The 17594-nt window shown below is 41.4% G+C and overlaps 1 protein-coding gene across 40 annotated transcripts in view; it reads right to left on the reverse strand.

Moving 5' to 3' along the window:
• CACNA1C (calcium voltage-gated channel subunit alpha1 C) overlaps positions 1-17594 on the reverse strand; it is a 753388-nt gene that overhangs the window by 22192 nt on the left and 713602 nt on the right. For all 40 annotated transcript variants that reach the window (XM_045061160.1, XM_045061161.1, XM_045061174.1 and 37 more), the window contains 5 exons: positions 15853-16018; positions 15128-15255; positions 14378-14474; positions 12460-12562; positions 2244-2345 (listed from right to left, as the gene is read on the reverse strand). In XM_045061160.1, the coding sequence (XP_044917095.1) occupies positions 2244-2345; positions 12460-12562; positions 14378-14474; positions 15128-15255; positions 15853-16018 (596 nt within the window). The remainder of the gene's footprint in view (positions 1-2243; positions 2346-12459; positions 12563-14377; positions 14475-15127; positions 15256-15852; positions 16019-17594) is intronic.

A 17594-nucleotide genomic window follows, 5' to 3' on the forward strand; every position in this document is an offset into this window, starting at 1 on the left:
TGAGTCAAAGTCAGACGCTCAACCGACTGAGCCACCCAGGTGTCCCTATTTGATTCTAAAACTTGAGATGCCCATCATAAACTGACCAGTCCCCTAAGTGCAAACAGTTCTGCTTAAAGATGGGGTTTGGTGTAAGGAGCACCTTCTCCTCTAAGTCTAGGTTTTTCTTAGACAGATTGGGTTTTCTTACCATGTGGCTTGGCTGGGTCCCTGCTGGGCTGGACCCCCAAGTTACACATGACATAATCAGCCTCTGTCTTGGGAATGAACCAGGTGGTGGAGAAGCCAATGACTCTCCAAGGAGAACACTGCATGTCCTATGAGTAGCTCCTTGGTTCCATCTTCTTCTCTGGGAAATGGGCCCAGGAGATAGCTTGTAGGTTAGATATAGGGGCTTGTGATGGTTCTCTTACTCCTAGTTGTACTTTAAGAATAGCCAAGTCTACAGCAGTGATGACCTTCTACATGACAAAGACCTCATTACCATGTGAGAGGGAAAGCCCTGAGTTCCCTGTTTAGGGTAGTTGGGGAGGAAGAGCGGTAGGGAAGAAAGAGCTTGGAGTTCTAGCATCCCTCAGACCTGGGTTTGGATTCTGAACCTACTAGGTAGTCACCATGTAGTCTTGGGTCAGCCACATAGTTTTGAAGAACTTCAGTTTCTTGAGCAAACTTCATAGTAACGTTATAAGGATTAAATAATGTATGCAAAACGTCAGATGATGCTTGGCCTGTGTAGGTGACTTTTCACTTAGCTCCTGTCCTGCTTCCTTTTGGGAAGTGGTTCTCAACAGGGGGGGTGGTGTCACATTTTAAGGAGTGTTTTGGGATTGCGTGGGACTTTCTTTTAGCTGTCACAGTGTGCTACAGGTATTAGGTGGTTCCAGATGTGTCCCTTAAAATACAGGCATGTTTTACACAACAAATAATAGCTTTGCAATCTGCTAGATGTCCATGTGGGGACATAACCTGTCTATAACTATCTAAGCTAAGAACCTAACTGCATTTTACATATGAACAGAAAATAATTTTTTGCCTGCTTTTAATATATCCAGAATTTTCCAGGAATATAACTGCCGTGTAAATTGATGGAAGACCATATTTGCTTTGTTTCCACTTGGTTAAGAGGGGTTTACATTTTGGAAAATTGTATCTCTGATGGCAACACTGCTTGTGGTCTGAGTCACCTGCGGTCTGCTGCGGTCTGTAAGTAGTCACCTACTTACATCGGTCTGCATTTGTTCTATGTATGTGCACATACGTAGGTGCATGTATGTATACATACATGTGAATATTATATTATTTAATATACTTAGTTATCCCTCAAAATGATAAACACAAAATGTCAATGATATTCAATATCATCTTAGTTCCTTTAAACACAAACTTACTCATCATATGTAGATGTGTGCAAGTATTTCAGTTAACTATGACTTTTGGCATAGTGTCATAAGCCATAGTGCCTTAGCATGTATATATTGAAGAACATTTGACTTTAATGTATTTTATATTAAAGTGTTATATTATATTTTGGAAATTATATATGTAGGAAGATTATTATTTTCATTCAGGGTAGTAGTAAGAGCATTATAAACTTTTTGTTATGAAAAGGGGCTTTGGGTTTGACAGGGTAGAGAAACACTGCCCTAGGAGAAACAAAAAGAATTTCAACCCAGAGAGGATCTCAGGGGATTCTTTTTCCAGGGCACCATGATTTCCAGAGCAAACAGCCTGGTAGTTTATGGGGAAACTTATATTTGCAGAGTTTCCTTGGAAATTCTGTCAAACCTCTAAGTATTGAGGGGCCTTGCTTGGTCTTGAAATGTAGGATTGGACCAGATTTCCAAGCTGACATTCTGTATCTGAGTTTGTGAAGGGCATGGCACCCTCGTCCCTTCTTCTTTTAAAAAAATTTTTTTTAACGTTTATTTATTATTGAGAGACAGAGAGAGACAGAGCGTGAGCAGGGGAGGGGCAGAGGGAGAGGGAGACACAGAATCTGCAACAGGTTCCAGGCTCTGAGCTGTCAGCACAGAGCCCGACGTGGGGCTTGAGCTCACAAACCGTGAGATCATGACCTGAGCCAAAGTTGGACGCTTAACCGACTGAACCACCCAGGTACCCCTACCGTCGTCCCTTGTAACCAATAGCACCTTTGAGCCCCACACACAAAGGGCCTGGGGAAAGCAGGCCTCCCAAGACTCTAGTAGATTCAGAAACCAGGCAAGAGATCCTGAAGTACTCACCACCTGCAGGGGGCACCACTTGGTCTAGCAGCTTCATGCTGGTACGCTTCCAGATCTTCTTGATTATGGCCCGCAGCTCCTCATTGGCTTGTTCTAGGTTCCCTGAGGGGAGGGAGATGCAAGGCTGAAAAGGATCATCAGCCCCTTGGGGCCCTCCCATGGAGTGTGTCCTTCTGTGTAGAGTGGGAAGCCGCTACTGGTGGCATTTTGTCCCACAGAGAGACATGGTCCACGAGCTTCACTCTCTCTCTAGGCTACCTCCATCCATTTCTGTTTGTATTGTTCTCTGCACTCCTACCTCCCCCTCCCTCCATTCCCTGTCCAGTGCAATTCCTTTTTGCTTCCTCTCTGCCTGCTGCTTGGGCCAGCCACTGGTATCCCTTCACCCCCACATGCTGCTTCCTTGTGGGTGGCACTTGGAGCAGACCAGACAGCCTGCCCTGACTAAGCTCAACAGCCACCTGCCAGAGAGCATGAGGGACTGTTCCAGTGCATGGCATTTCTCATGGGCCTCTGTGGGTGATTGGGAGGTTTCCCCCACATAAGGCATAAAGCATCCATACACAGGGGGACCTTGGTGTCAAAACCCTTTTCTGAGTCTCCTGTGGGGAGGATGTGGCAAAAAAATTTCTACTTCTACCTCAGTGTAGAAGTAGAAATCAGTAGACACTGGGTTCTGTTTTAGAGTTTCTCTGGGTCTACTTTTTCCACTGATAAAATGGACTTAATTTGATGCCTATCTGGTGCAGCCTCTAGGCCACTGGTGGTAGAGCAGCTGTAAGAGAGGATATGGTGGGCAGTAGTCTAAAATTCTGCCTGAGCTATCTCCCACCACCACCAATATATACACACCCTGCATGGTCCCTGGGACTGTGACTCTGATGGATTTTACTCCTGTGATTATATTATATTATGTGGCTCCTATCACCTTAAGATAGGGAATCTAGGTGGGCCTGACCTAACACATGAGCTCTTTATTTTTTTTTTATTTTTTATTTTTTTATTTAAAAAAAAATTTTTTTTCAACGTTTATTTATTTTTGCGACAGAGACAGAGCATGAACGGGGGAGGGGCAGAGAGAGAGAGGGAGACACAGAATCGGAAACAGGCTCTAAGCTCCGAGCCATCAGCCCAGAGCCTGACGTGGGGCTCGAACTCCCGGACCACGAGATCGTGACCTGGCTGAAGTCGGACGCTTAACCGACTGTGCCACCCAGGCGCCCCACACATGAGCTCTTTAAAAGTAGAGAGTTCACAGGTGCAAACTTCCAGTTATAAAATAAATAAGTCCTGAGATGCAATGTACAGCATGGTAACTATGGTTAATAATACTGCATGATAGTTGCTAAGATCTTAAAAGTTCTCATCACACACACACAATTATAATTATATATGGTGATGGATGATAACCAGATTTACTACGGTGATAATTTCTTAATATATATAAATGTGGAATCATTATGCTGTATATCTGAAACTAATGTAATGTTATATGTCAATTGTACTTCAATAAAACCAAACCAAAACAAATAAAAAAGTAATGCATGAAGAAGGTCAAAAGATAAAACTAGAGAGTTGTCCCAAGTTGGAAGCAGAAGGAAATGAATTCCTCCAAAAACCTAAATGAGCTGGAGCTTCTGGAAGAGGACACATCCTGATCAATATCCTAATTTGGCTTTGTAAGACTCTTAGCAGAGAACTCAGCTACTCCATGGCTGGACCCCTGACCTTTAGAACTGTGGGCTAATAATAGGTATTGTTCAAGCCAAAGAATTTGTGGTAATTGGTATAGGTATAGGAAACCAATACAGGGGTGTTTACTGCTACTACACAGGGGAAGCAGTATGGTTGAGAGCTCTGGTGTTAGACTATCTGAGGTGAAATCTGCCCTGTGGCCACACCAGAGAGTCTCCTGTGGAAAGTGGTCCAACAGGAGTAAGCAGAGGTGGCAATGGAGAGAGAGTGATGGATTCCTGAGTCCCCTGTCAGATCCAAAAAGTACATGGAGCCAGAGGATAATCCTGGGCATTCCAGTTATGGAGGCATCCCTAACGGTTAGGTTCACTTCCTGGTTAGGTAGTTAGTGGTTTCTGACATATACAATGAAAGAGCCATAATTAAAATAATGCTCAGATAAAAATGCTTATCTTTTGTAGTGGGTTGAATAGTGTCCCCACCAAATTCATGTCCACATGGAACCTTAGCACATGGCCTTAGTTGGAAATAGGGTCTTTGCAGATGTTACTAGTTAAGACAAAGTCATACTTTATTAGAGTGGACCCTAAATCCAATACTACTGGTGTCTGTATAAGAAGAGGAGAAGACACATGGAGACACACAGAAAAAAGGCCGTGTGAAGATGGAGGCAGATACTAGAGTGATACAGCTATGGCCAAGCAATACCAAGCATTGCTGGCCCCCACCAGAAGCTAGAAGAGAGTCACAGAGCAGATTTTCCTTTGAACCTTGGGGAAGAACAAATGTCACCCATACTTCTCCCATTCAGTAGGTTGCCTTTTCCTTCACTGTGTGAAATTTTTTTGGTTTGACATAATCTCGTTTGTTTATTTTAGCTCTTTGTCCTTGCCTGAAGAGACTGGTCCAAAAATATTGCCAAAACTGACGTCAAAGAATTTACTGCCTATATTTTCTTCTAGGAGTTTTATTGTTTCAGGTCTTACATTCAAGTCTTCAATCCATTTAAATTTTATTTTTGTATGTGGTGTAAGATAGTGGTCCAGTTTCATTCTTTTGCGTGTAGCTGTCCAATGTTCCCAGTACCATTTATTGAAAAGACTTTTCCCCCATTGTATATTCTTGCCTCTTTTGTCATAGATTAATTGACCACATATGTGTGGGTTTTTTTCCTGCACTTTCTGATTCTATTCCATTGATCTATGTGTCTGTGTTCATGCTGGTACCATACTGTTTTGATTAGTATACTAGCTTTGTAGTATAGTTTGAAATCATGAAGGATGATACTTCCAGCTTTGTTCTTCTTTTTCAAGACTGTTTGGTTATTTATTTTTGTGGTTCCATGCACATTTTGGGATGCTTTGTTCTAATTCTGTGAAAAATGCCATTGGTATTGAAAAAATTTTTTTAGTGTTTACTTTTGAGAGAGACAATGTGTAAGCGGGGGAGGGGCAGAGAGAGACACACACACACACACAGAATCCGAAGCAGGCTGCAGGCTCTGAGCTGTCAGCACAGAGCCTGACATGGGGCTCAAACTCACAAACCATGAGATCATGACGTGATCTGAAGTCAGATGCTTAACTGACTAAGCCACCCAGGTGCCCCGCCATTGGTATTTTGGTAGGGATTGCACTGAATCTGTAGAATGCTTTGGGTAGCATGGACATTTTAACAATATTAATTCTTCCAATCCATGAGCACAAAACATCTTTCCATTTATTCATGTTGTCAATTTCTTTCATCAATGTCTTAAACAGTATTCAGAGTACAGGTCTTTCACTTCCTTGGTTGAATGTATTATAGGTATTTCATTATTTTTGATACAATTGTAAATGGAACTGTTTCCTTACTTTATTTTTCTGATAGTTTTTAGTGTATAGAAACAGTGATTTCTGTATGTTAGTTTTGCATCCTGTGACTTTACTGAATTCATTTGTCACCTGTAATAGATTTGGTGGAGTCTCTAGGGTTTTCTCTACACAATATCATGTCATCTGCAAATAGTGACAGTTTTACTTTTTCCTGTTCAATTTGGATGCCCTTATTTCTTTTTCTTGCCTAATTTCTGGCTAGGACTTCCAATACTACGTTGAATTAAAGTGGTAAGAGTGCACATACTTGTCTTGTTCCTGATTGTACAGGAAAAGCTTCAGCTTTTCACTACTGACTATGGTGTTAGCTGTGGGTTTGTCATATATGGCCTTTATTATGTTGAGATACATTCCTTCTATACCCACTTTATTGACATTTTTGATCATAAACTGAATGTTGAATTTGTTAAGTGCTTTTTTCTGCATCTATTGAGATCATCATGATTTTTTATCCTTTGTTTTGTTAATGTGGTATATCACATTGATTAATTTGTGGATGTTGAACCATCCTTGCATCTCTGGAATAAATCTCGCTTGATTGTGATGTATAATCCTTTTAATGTATTGTTGAATTTGGTTTGCTAATATTTTGTTAGGAGTTTTACATCTATATTATCAGGGATACTGGCCTGTAATTTTCTTTCTTGTGGTATTTTTGTCTGGTTTTGGTATCAGAGTAATGCTAGCTTTGTAAAATAAGTTTGGAAGATTTCCTTCCTCTTTAATCTTTTGGAATAATTTGAGAAGAATAGGTACTAACTCTTCTTCTTAAATTTTTTAAATTTATTTTTATTTTTTAATTAAAAAAATTTTTTTAATGTTTATTTTTGAGAGAGCGAGAGAGAGACAGAGCATGAGCAGGGGGAGAGGCAGAGAGAGAGGGAGACACAGAATCAGAAGCAGACTCCAGGCTCTGAGCTGTCAGCACAGAGCCCGACATGGGGCTTGAACTCTATGAGATCATGACCCAAGCCAAAGTTGGACACTTAACCGACTGAGCCACCCAGGCGCCCCCTTAATTTTTTAAATGTACTTATTTTTTTTTTAATTTATTTTTTATTTTTTTTCAACGTTTATTTATTTTTTGGGACAGAGAGAGACAGAGCATGAACAGGGGAGGGGGAGAGAGAGAGGGAGACACAGAATCAGAAACAGGCTCCAGGCTCTGAGCCATCAGCCCAGAGCCCGACGCGGGGCTCGAACTCACCGACCGCGAGATCGTGACCTGGCTGAAGTCGGACGCTTAACCGACTGCGCCACCCAGGCGCCCCTGTACTTATTTATTTTTGAGAGAGAGAGAGAGAGAGAGAGAGAGAGAGAGACAGCGAGCTAACAGGGGAGGGGCGGGGGGGGGAGAATACCAAGCAGGCTCCACACTGTCAGCACAGAGCCCAATGTGGGGCTCGAACCCATGAACTGCGACTATGACCCACCCATGAACCATGAGACTATGATCTGAGCCAAAATTGAGTCAGACACTTAACCGACTGAGCCACCCAGGTGCCCTGATACTAACTCTTTTTTAAATGTTTAGTAGAGTTCACTTGTGAAGCTGTCTGGTCCTGGACTTTTGTTTTTCAGAAGTTTTAAAATTACTGTTTCAATTTTATGACTTGTAATTGGCCTATTCATATTTTCTATTTTTGTGTGTGTGTGATTCAGTCTTTGGAAGGTTATGTGTTTCTAGGAATTTATTCATTTTTTTTTTTTTTAGGTTTTTCGATTTGTTGGTATATAATTGTAGTAATCTCTTACCCTTTGTATTTCTTTTCTTTTTAATTTTTAAAAATGTTTATTTATTTTTGAGCAGGGGAGGGGCAGAGAGAGAGGGAGACACAGAAACTGAAGCAGGCTCCAGGCTCTAAACTGTCAGCACAGAGCCTGACGCAGGGCTTGATCCCACGAACCGTGAGATCATGACCTGAGTTGAAGTCTGACTCTTAACCGACTGAGCCACCCAGGCACCCCTTACCCTTTGTACTTCTGTGGTGTCGGTTGTAACTTTTCTTTCATTTCTGATTTTATTTATTTGGGTCCTCTCTCTTTTACTCTTGAGTTTGGCTACTGATTTTATTTATCTTTTCAAAGAACCAGCTCTTACTTTCACTGCTCTTTTCTTTTCTTTTCTTTTTTTCCCCAATCTCTATTTCATGTATTTCCACTCTGGACTTTATTATTTCCTTCCCTCTATTAATGGGCTTTGTTCCTCTTTTTCTAGTTCCTTTGGGTATAACGTTAGATGGTTTATTTGGGATTTTTTTTTGTTTCTTGAGGTAGGCCTGTATCATTATGAGTTTCCCTCTTAGAATTGCTTATGTTGCATCCCATAGATTTTAGAAAGTTGTATCTCCATTTTCATTTGTCTCAAGGTATTTTTGTTTGTTTCCTCTTTGATTTCTTTGTTGACCCATTGGTTGTTTAGTAACAAGTTGTTCAGTCTCCACATGTTTGTGGTTTTTTTTCCAGTTTTCTTTTTGCAATTAATTTCTAGTGTCATACCATTATGTTTGGAAAAGATGCTTGATATGATGTCAGTCTTCTTGAATTTACTGAGACTTGTTTTGTGGCTTAACTATCCTGGAAAATGTTCCATGTGCACTTGAATAGAATGTGTATTCTGCTGTTTTGGATGAAACGTTCTATATATATTTATTAAGTCCATCTGGTCCAATGTGTCATTTAAGGCCAATATTTCCTTATTGATTCTCTGGATGATTTACCCATTGATTAAGTGGGATATTAAAGTTCCCTACTATTATTGTATTAATGTCAATTTCTCCTTTTATGCCTATTAATATTTGCTTTATATATTTAAATGCTTTATGTTGGGTGTATAAATATTTACAAATGTTATATCCTCTTCTTGGATTGAACATTTTTTCATTGTGTAATGCTCTTCTTTGTATTTTGTTATAGTCCTTGTTTTAAAGTCTATTTTGTCTAATATGAGTACTGCCTCACTAGCTTTCTTTTTGTTTCCATTTCCCTGGAATATCTTTTTGCATCTCTTCACTTTCAGTTTCCGAGTGGCTTTAGATCTGAAATGACTCTCTTATAGGCAGCATATAAATGGGTCTTGTTTTTTATCCATTCAGACACCCTATGTCTTTTGATTGGAGCATTTAGTCCATTTATTTTTAATGTGATTATTAATAGGTATGTACTATCATCATTTGGTCAATTGTTTTCTGGTTATTATTGCAGTTCTTCTCTGTTTCATTTTTCTTCTTTTGGTGTCTTCCACTGTGGTTTGATGGTTCTTTAGTTATGTTTGGGTTTCTTTCTCTTTATTTTTGTTTATCTATTGTAGGTTTTGGTTTGTGGTTACCATGATGTTCATAAATATTGCTCTCTCTCTATATATAGCAGTTTATTTTAAGCTAATAGTCACTTCAGTTTGAACAAAATTTGTTTTTAGTTTGAACACATTCTAAAAGCACTACATTTTTACCCACCACCCGCAATATTTTATGTTTTTGATGTTATATTTGATATATTTCTTATTTTGTGTATTATTCACTTACTGTAGTTATAGTTAAATTACTATTTTTGTTTTCTTAATATTCATACTATCTTTTTTTAAATGTTTATTTATTTTTGACAGAGAGAGAAACAGAGCATGAGCAGGGGAGGCATAGAGAGAGAGGGAGACATAAAATCTGAAATAGGCTCCAGGCTCTGAGCTGTCAGCACAGAGCCCGATGTGGGGCTTGAACTCACAGACCATGAGATCATGACCTGAGCTGAAGTTGGATGCTCAACCGACTGAGCCACCCAGGCACCCCTTTCATACTATCTTTTTAAGTGGCTGATTTACTGATAAATATAAGTATATAAATACATATATTCTCTTTATCAGTGAGTTTTTTCTTGTACTATTTCCAGTTATGGCCTTTTCTTTTCTGCTTAAAGAAGACCATTTAACATTTCTGATAAGCTTGGTTTAGTGGCGAGGAACTCCTTTAACTTTTGCTTGTCTAAGAAACTATCTCGCCTTCAATTCTGAATGATAACCTTGCCAGGTAGAGCATTCTTGGTTGACAGTTTTTTCTTTCAATACTTTGAATATATTATGCCACTCACTTCTGGCCTGCAAAATTTATGCTGAAAAATATGATGATAGTTTTATGGGGGGTTCCTTTGGGCATAACAAGTTGTTTTTCTCTTGTTGCTTTAAAATTTTTTCCCCTTGTCTTTAACTTTGACAATTTAATAATATTCCTTGGTATAGGTCTCTTTGGGTTCTCTTTTAGGACTTTTTGTGCTTCCTGGACCTGGATGTCTGTTTCCTTTCCCAGGTTAGGGAAGTTTTCAGTCATTATTTCTTCAAATAAGTTTCCTGCCCCCCCGTCTCCTTCTGGAACCCTTATAATGTGAATTTTAGTGCATTTGATGTTGTTCTAGAGGTTCTTAAAACCATTCTCATTTCTAAAAATTCTTTTTTCTTTTTGCTGTTCTGACGGGATGATTTCCACTATTCTGTCTTCCAGATTGCTGATCCACTCTTCTGTACTGTTGATTTCTAGTATATTTTTCAATTCAATTCTTGTATTCTTCATCTCTGTGACTTCTGTTTTGTACTTTCTTATATTTTGTAACTCTTTGTTGAAGTTCTCACTGTGTTCTTTCATTCTTATCCTGAGTTTGGTGAGTATCTTTATGGCCATTACTTTGAAATCTGTCTGGTAAATTACCTATCTCCATTTCATCAGGGATTTCCCACCCCCACCCCCCGCCCCCGGGTTTTATTTTTCCCTTTCATTTAGAACATATTCTTCTGTCTCCTCATTTTGTTTGACTTTCAATTTTTGTTTCTACAAATTAGGTGGAATAACTACCTCTCCTATTCTCAAGGAGTGGCCTCATGTAGGAACATCCCCTGTGTAGATTGCATGTGCCTGGAAGTTTTGGCTGGCTGGCTGGAGTTGAAGCCAGCAGGGCCTCAGGGAGTCAAGGGACATATGGTGCTTGGATCACCCTGATGGAATGGCTGGAGCTCAACAGACACTGACTGGGGGTGTCCTGGGGTGCACTGAGACCAGGTCACCTTGGTGGGTTGGCTGGAGTTGGTGGGCATGGGTGGGGGCTACCTGGGGGAAGCTGGTGTGGGCTAAGGGCCTGGGGCTCATTGGAGCAACCCTATCAGGCCAACTAGAGCACTTAGACCCTGCTCTCATCTGCATTATCAAGGTGAAAGAGGAATGTAAACAATGGTGCTTTTTGGTACCTCCAACCTGGAAAGAATTCCAGTACTCCCCCCACCATTTAGTGGATGTAAATGGATTTCCTTCACTTATAGTCCTGTTGCCTGTTTTCCCCCTGTGTCTCAGGGTAGGTGAGTCTGGGTGCAGGTCCTTCAGTGCTATCCCTCCTCACTGCAGGTCATCACATTGGTCAGGGTGTTCCCATGGTTACCATGTTGTCATCTTTCCTGCCATTCTCTGTGTGGTGCTTCTAACATTTGTTGTGCAGAAGCTGTTTTTCAGGATGAATTGCTCTACATGTGGGTGTAGATTTGGTGTGTCCTTGGGAGGAGGTGAATTCAGGGTCTTCTTACACCAGAATCTCAGACTGCCTCCTTCAGCCTTTGTTTCTCTTTAGTTTGGCAGCATAACTTGAACTATTTTCAATTTTTTAAAGATTAGCTCATTACTTTGACATGTGTCTTGCTGGCCTGGTTCTTGTTTTCCTTCATTGTAGATGTTTCTATTATTTTGTGGAAGGATTTAACTGAGAAATGGCACTTCTTTGGATTCTTCACTGAACTGAATTCCCACACATCATTATCATTCTTATTTTACAAATGAAGAAACTGAAGTAGAGAGAGAATAAATGCCTTATCAAGTTTTAAACAAGCTTCAACAGCTGACTTTGAGGCAGGTGGTCTTTTGACCACACTCTAGGAAACATTGTAATTAAGCTAGAAGCTCTTGGAGAGCAATTGCATCTTCTTAGGTACATTCTATATAGCCTTTTCCACAGATTGGTTCAGAAATACTTATCAATTACAAAGACAGCTGATTATATCAGCCAAGGCTGCTGCTAGCCCATAGGGCACATTTGTGCAAACCAGAAGGCATCCCTTCAGGTGGACACATCCCTGAGGGAGCATGGCCCGGCTAGCAAAGCACAGGTGAGATCTTAACCCATACCTGTCAGCTAGCTGAGCACCTTGATCCAGGCACAGCCTGTATAATTGTACGTGATTACCTTGACCATAATCACCATTTGCCAATATGACCCCTTCCTGACACTTCTAATTTAAAAAGAAAGGTAAACATTTGAGAGATCCACAGTCAGTAAAATTTCATTTAGATGGGGCTTAGTCCTGCTTCAGGTAACACTCATCATCTTCTGCTTTTGAAGTATAAGCTATGACTTCAAGATATCACCCAGAATCATTCATAGAAATTGATGGAAAGCTAGGGTTCAAAATAAATAGGCTAGAGGCCAAAAGGCCATTCAAGGAGCAAAGGAAACATGAGCAGGCCAGGCCTCTTCAGCATGTGAAGGTTATCACTGAGCCGCTGCTCTGATACACAGGATGGGAAGATCCTGGGAGCACTTTATAGCCTATTGGTTTCCTCTTTTGTTAACCTGTTAGACCTTCTGAATGGCTCTCCCAGTGGCCCTTAGATGACCCTTACCTTCTGTTTTGATCCGCAGGGCTGTCCGGACTAGGGCAAACAGGGTGGCATTGAACATGACAGTCCCATCACTGTTCAGAGGCATGTTCATGGAGACCAGGCGCTGGAGGAGAAAGGGAGGCAAAGCTGGTGATTACAGCAAACAGTTCTCAAAGGACCTACAGAACCACCATGGCAGGAGAATGCCAGGAGGGAGCCTTGAAACTTGTGTGTGTGTTGGGAGCAGGTGGGGGTTGAGGCATGGGTCACTAAAATGTATTCAAAATCTGTTCTGGGGAGAATCTCAGCTCTGCCATAAGTACTTTCACCCTACCACACAGAGTGAAGGAAGAATGGAAATTGTCCTTATTAGACACTTGCCTCCGCAAAAGGATGGTAAGCCCACACAACCCCCTCCTCTGCTCAAATGTCTGCTCAGGCATATGGGTGTGCTTTCTACTGGCAACGAAGAACAGCTGCATGCCAGGCATTTGCCAGGAGCCCACCTGCCAGCAGCATTCATCCAAAGCCTTGACAAGAGAGACAGTAATGGCAGGTTTGCATGCAGGAGGTGTAGTGTATCTTCTTTTCTGTATATTGAAAAATATACCTCTGCATCAAGCTGAATTAAAAGCTTGTTGACTGGATTGGATCAGATTGCCCTTTTCCCTCCATTCTCACCACCCAAAATAGCTGCTATTGCATTGTGCCCTGGTGTGCGGCCCTCAGCACACACCAGAGTAATTATGAGAAAGAGCACCATTCTGGCATCTGCTCTCAAGATGTGGTCAAAGATCTTATTCGTTAGATCGTATGGTGTCCCATTAACCATAGTGCCAAAAAGGTTTATAATTTTCCTGAGTGACTGGATGTTCTTGACTCTCAAGGACAGTGTGAGTTGTGGACTGGCCGTGGGGAAGCTCAACACCCAGGCAGTCTGGAAGGCACAAAGACACACTGTCACCTTGTGCAGGCCACATTTGTCCTTGCTTTTTTGTCCATTGTGCTTTGACTTTACATTTAATTTGTGCTCTTTTTTTTGGTCTTATCTTCTATACCCTTGGAAATCTTCTAACATCTTTTTTGGAACAAGGTGGAGATGCAAGTGAGAAAAAAATGAGTAAAACAGAGCACAATTCAGTTCTCCATTTTCCATGAATGGTTTATCCACAGAGTTAAATTTTTCTATTTGAGCCTCTTCTATACAGCTCTCTGATCTCACTTTCCCTAACCCCTTTCAGCTCATTGTTATTCCAATAAGGAGTACAGAGTGGTGGAAATGGGGATTGAAAGAAGAGGGGAGAGAGTGGAAACAATACCCTTCAGCATTTGTGGGGCTACCTGGTTGGGATTATAATGAGGTAAGGGAGGTGCCTGGACACACAATTGAAGGGGGCGCTCACTCTCAGGGTCATGTGAGGGCCACATGAGCAACAGTTAGGTCTAAAGAGACTAGGACGCTTGTTTTTACTTTTATGGCGTCATGGACTCACTTAGAAATACGAACATGATGGCTCCTCTCCCTGGTACAATTTGTGAGTGTTTCAGTGATTTTGCACACAATTTTAGAGATTTACAGGTCCCTGAGGCTGATACATAGACACTCTAGTAGCCCCCTGATCCCAGGAAGAGAACCCCTAATCCATCTGTCCTTGGCTGGAAGTCTTCTAGGATGCCTAGGTGGTGCAGCTTGATGGGACTGGGCATGTGGCTGGTTGGGTCATGAGGCATCCATTTCATCTTTCCTTTATGGTGTCTGAGGACTGATTGTTGGTAGGAACCTCAAAATATAATCTGGCCCATGCTCATTTCTTTAGGCACATAAAATATTGTCTTCAATCCCTGTAAGGATCAAGGTCTGACCAAGGTCACAAGACAAATAGGCCTCTTCCCTTCCATATTTTTTCTTTTTCTCCTTTGAACTCAGGTCATCTCTTACTTTGCAAGCCACGCGGTGAGGGCACAGCTTCCCAAAACCCAGTGGGGGCTGAATCCGCCGGAGCAGGGTCACCACATCTAGGTGTTTGATACGACCCCTAAAAGAGGAAGGAGAGGAGTCAAAGATCAGTCAAGAGTCGTGGTTTCGACTAGCAGCCCAGGACTCAGTCTGGGCTCTCCAAAGCTATTGTTCTGTTGGTCAAACTTGGTGCAGAATTGCAGAATTGCATGGTAAAACTCCAAAACCAATATATACATTTTAATGAACAATTTTCCACCAGCGCTTTTAATGAACAATTTTCCACCAGTGCTTTGCTTAAGGTGGAAGAGACTTTCAGGAGTACAATGAGATTCTTACAGATACTTGCTGCTGCAATCTAACCATCTGACCAAAAGGCATTTATTGAGCGTCAACCGAATGTGATGGACCTATGAGGGTATCTTTGAACCTGAAGCAAGAATGGAGTGAGATCTACTTGACTAAATATTTTAACTTGAATACTTACTAGTTATTCCTGACACTAGGATCCCCCATCCTTCTGTCCAACTGAAAATAGCAGACATGTTCCTGACTTAGCCAAAGATGCCTGGCGTATCACTGGTCCTTTTGACCTTTGGCCCTGGGGTCTGGTGCAGTTCAGTGTTTCCAGTCGATCTACCCAATGCTAAACTGTTCTGAACCGCTTCTATAGGTGTGGTCACATAATGTTCTCTGGGTTTTGGGAATCAGTCTTTCTCTCTGGGAACTTACTTAGCTTCAGGATCATACTCTGCCCAGATTCTTTTAAATTCATCCAGATGATGGGGACCAAGGATTGACCAGTCTCTTGTCAGGTAGTCAAAGTTGTCCATGATGACAGCTACAAAGAGGTTGATGATCTGCCGAGGACAGAGATATGATGAGTTTCTACAAGAGGACCTCCTGCACAGTTGAATCCTCTTTGCCAGCCGGTGCCATGTGTGGCAGGAAGCCCATGTTTCTAAAGACCAGCTATATTCACCATTTAAAACACCAGTCCCTGGAACTTGGGTCTCTTGGGTATGAATTTGCTTGCATCAGAGCAGGGTTGGATGAACCCCACATGTGGGCTGGACAGTTTCTCTCATACACAATTGCTGGGTAGCGCTGCCAAGGACAGAGGGCAGCTTTATCCACCACCCTTCCTGCACTCTGCATCAAAGTGTCGAAAACATACAGGTTGCCTCTAGGCCTCCACACACATCCCCTCTGTCCTCTAGTACAATGACACCATCACAAGAGCCAAGAATGGACAAGAAAGATGCTAGTTGGGCTCACTCTGGCCCCGGGCTTTGTGTCCTTGTCTGATGGTTGGACATTCCTCCTAACTCAGTCTCTGCAAGCTAGTTCCTCTGATGGAGTTGCTCTGACTGCAAGCTGCAAAGGTAGATAGAGGGCCTGGGCTGCCTTGAACTGCACACTCATACCCATGGCTGTTCAGCCCCACCTTGGCTTACCAGGAAGGCACAGAGCATGTAGAAGCTGATGAAGTAGAAGACGGCAAAACTGCTGCCACAGGGCGTTTCCCCTTCCGTGCTGTTGCTGGGCTCTGACTCGGGGGCACACTTCTTCCCTGGCATGCAGGCCAGCATGATGTCTTGCCATGCCTCCCCTGTGGCACACCTAGGGGAGAGCGGTGAGAGAGTCTACTACCCATGGGGCCCATCTCATATCTCTGGATCTTTCTCTTACCCCTTGTGCCATCCTCCCTGCCCAGAGGGAACTACTGAATTGAATTTGGTGTTTATCATTCCCTGAATGGTCTGATACAGTCACTATCAGATACGAAAATATATATCATTGTTTTGAATGTTTTAAAACTATATATAAATGGTGACAAACTGCCTTTTCTGAAAAGTCCCTCTTTTTTTGCAATTCATGTTAAGATTTATCCATTTAGTTCTAGTTCATTCAACATAACTACCATATAGGAGTATACTCTATGTATATACCATTAAAAAAAACCCATTGTCCTGCTTAAGGTTTTTCTTTTCTTTTTTGCTATTATAAAGAAGACTGCAATCAAAATGCAGGTCCATGCCTTGGATATCTGCTTAGAAAGTGGAAGTTAGGGTCGTCTTCACTTTCACTAGGTATTCCTGGTTCTCCAAAGGTTTGTCCAATCTATGCTCTGGTCGTCAGTGCAGGACAAATGCCATTGCTCTGTGGACTTGCCAACTCGTTTTCAGTTTTGCTGAGGTATAATTGACAAATAAAATTGTAAGGTATTTATTTATTTTCTTTTTTTGAATGTTTATTGTGTGTGTTTGTGTGTGTGTGTGTGAGAGAGAGAGAGAGAGAGTGCACAGGCACACATTGGGGAGGGGCAGAAAGAGAGGGAAAGAGAGAATCCCAATCAGGCTCTGTGCTATCAGTGCAGATTCCCATGTGGGGCTCCATCTCACAAACTCTGAAATCATGACCTGAGCTGAAACCAAGAGTTGGATGCTTAACAGATGGAGCCACCCAGGTGCCCCCAAAGTTGTAAGATATTTAAAGTGTACTTCATGATGATTTGATTTACCTATACATTGTGCAAGGATTCATATGGTAATTTTATTTTTAATTTTTTGAGTCATCGTCATACTGTTTTACACCACGGCTATGCCTTTTTCTTTCTCACCAACAGGGCACAAGGGTTCCGATTTCTCCACATCCTTGCCAACACTTGTTGTTTTCTGTTTTGTTTTGTTTTGTTTGATAGTAGGTATCCTAATGAATATGAGGTAGTATCTCACTGTAGTTCTGATTTATATTTCCCTTATGATTAGTGATGTTGAACAGCTTTTCACATGCTCATTGGCCATTTATATATCTTCTTTGGATATTTGGAGAAATGTCTATTCAAGACTTTTGCCCATTTTAAAACTGTTGTTGAGTTTGGCAATCGATTTTTTGGCATTTAATTTTGTTTCTTCTGCAATTCTTACTTTTTATTTTTCTTATTGCATTGGATAAAACTTGCAGTATAATGTTGACTAGGAAAAGTGATAGTATGTGCTCTTTTCTCTTATATTTACTAATTACCTGGTATAGACTGAATGTGTCCCCCACCAAATTCATGTGTTGAAACCTTAAACCTCAATAAATTTGCAGGTGAGGCCTCAGGAGATAATAAGATTTGGATCAGGTCATAATGCTGGGTCCCCCATAAAATTAGTGTCTTTTTAATAACAGAAGGAGAGACTTGAGCTTTCCA

Source organism: Felis catus, chromosome B4, assembly GCF_018350175.1.
Source record: "Felis catus isolate Fca126 chromosome B4, F.catus_Fca126_mat1.0, whole genome shotgun sequence".
Lineage (NCBI taxonomy): Eukaryota > Metazoa > Chordata > Mammalia > Carnivora > Felidae > Felis > Felis catus.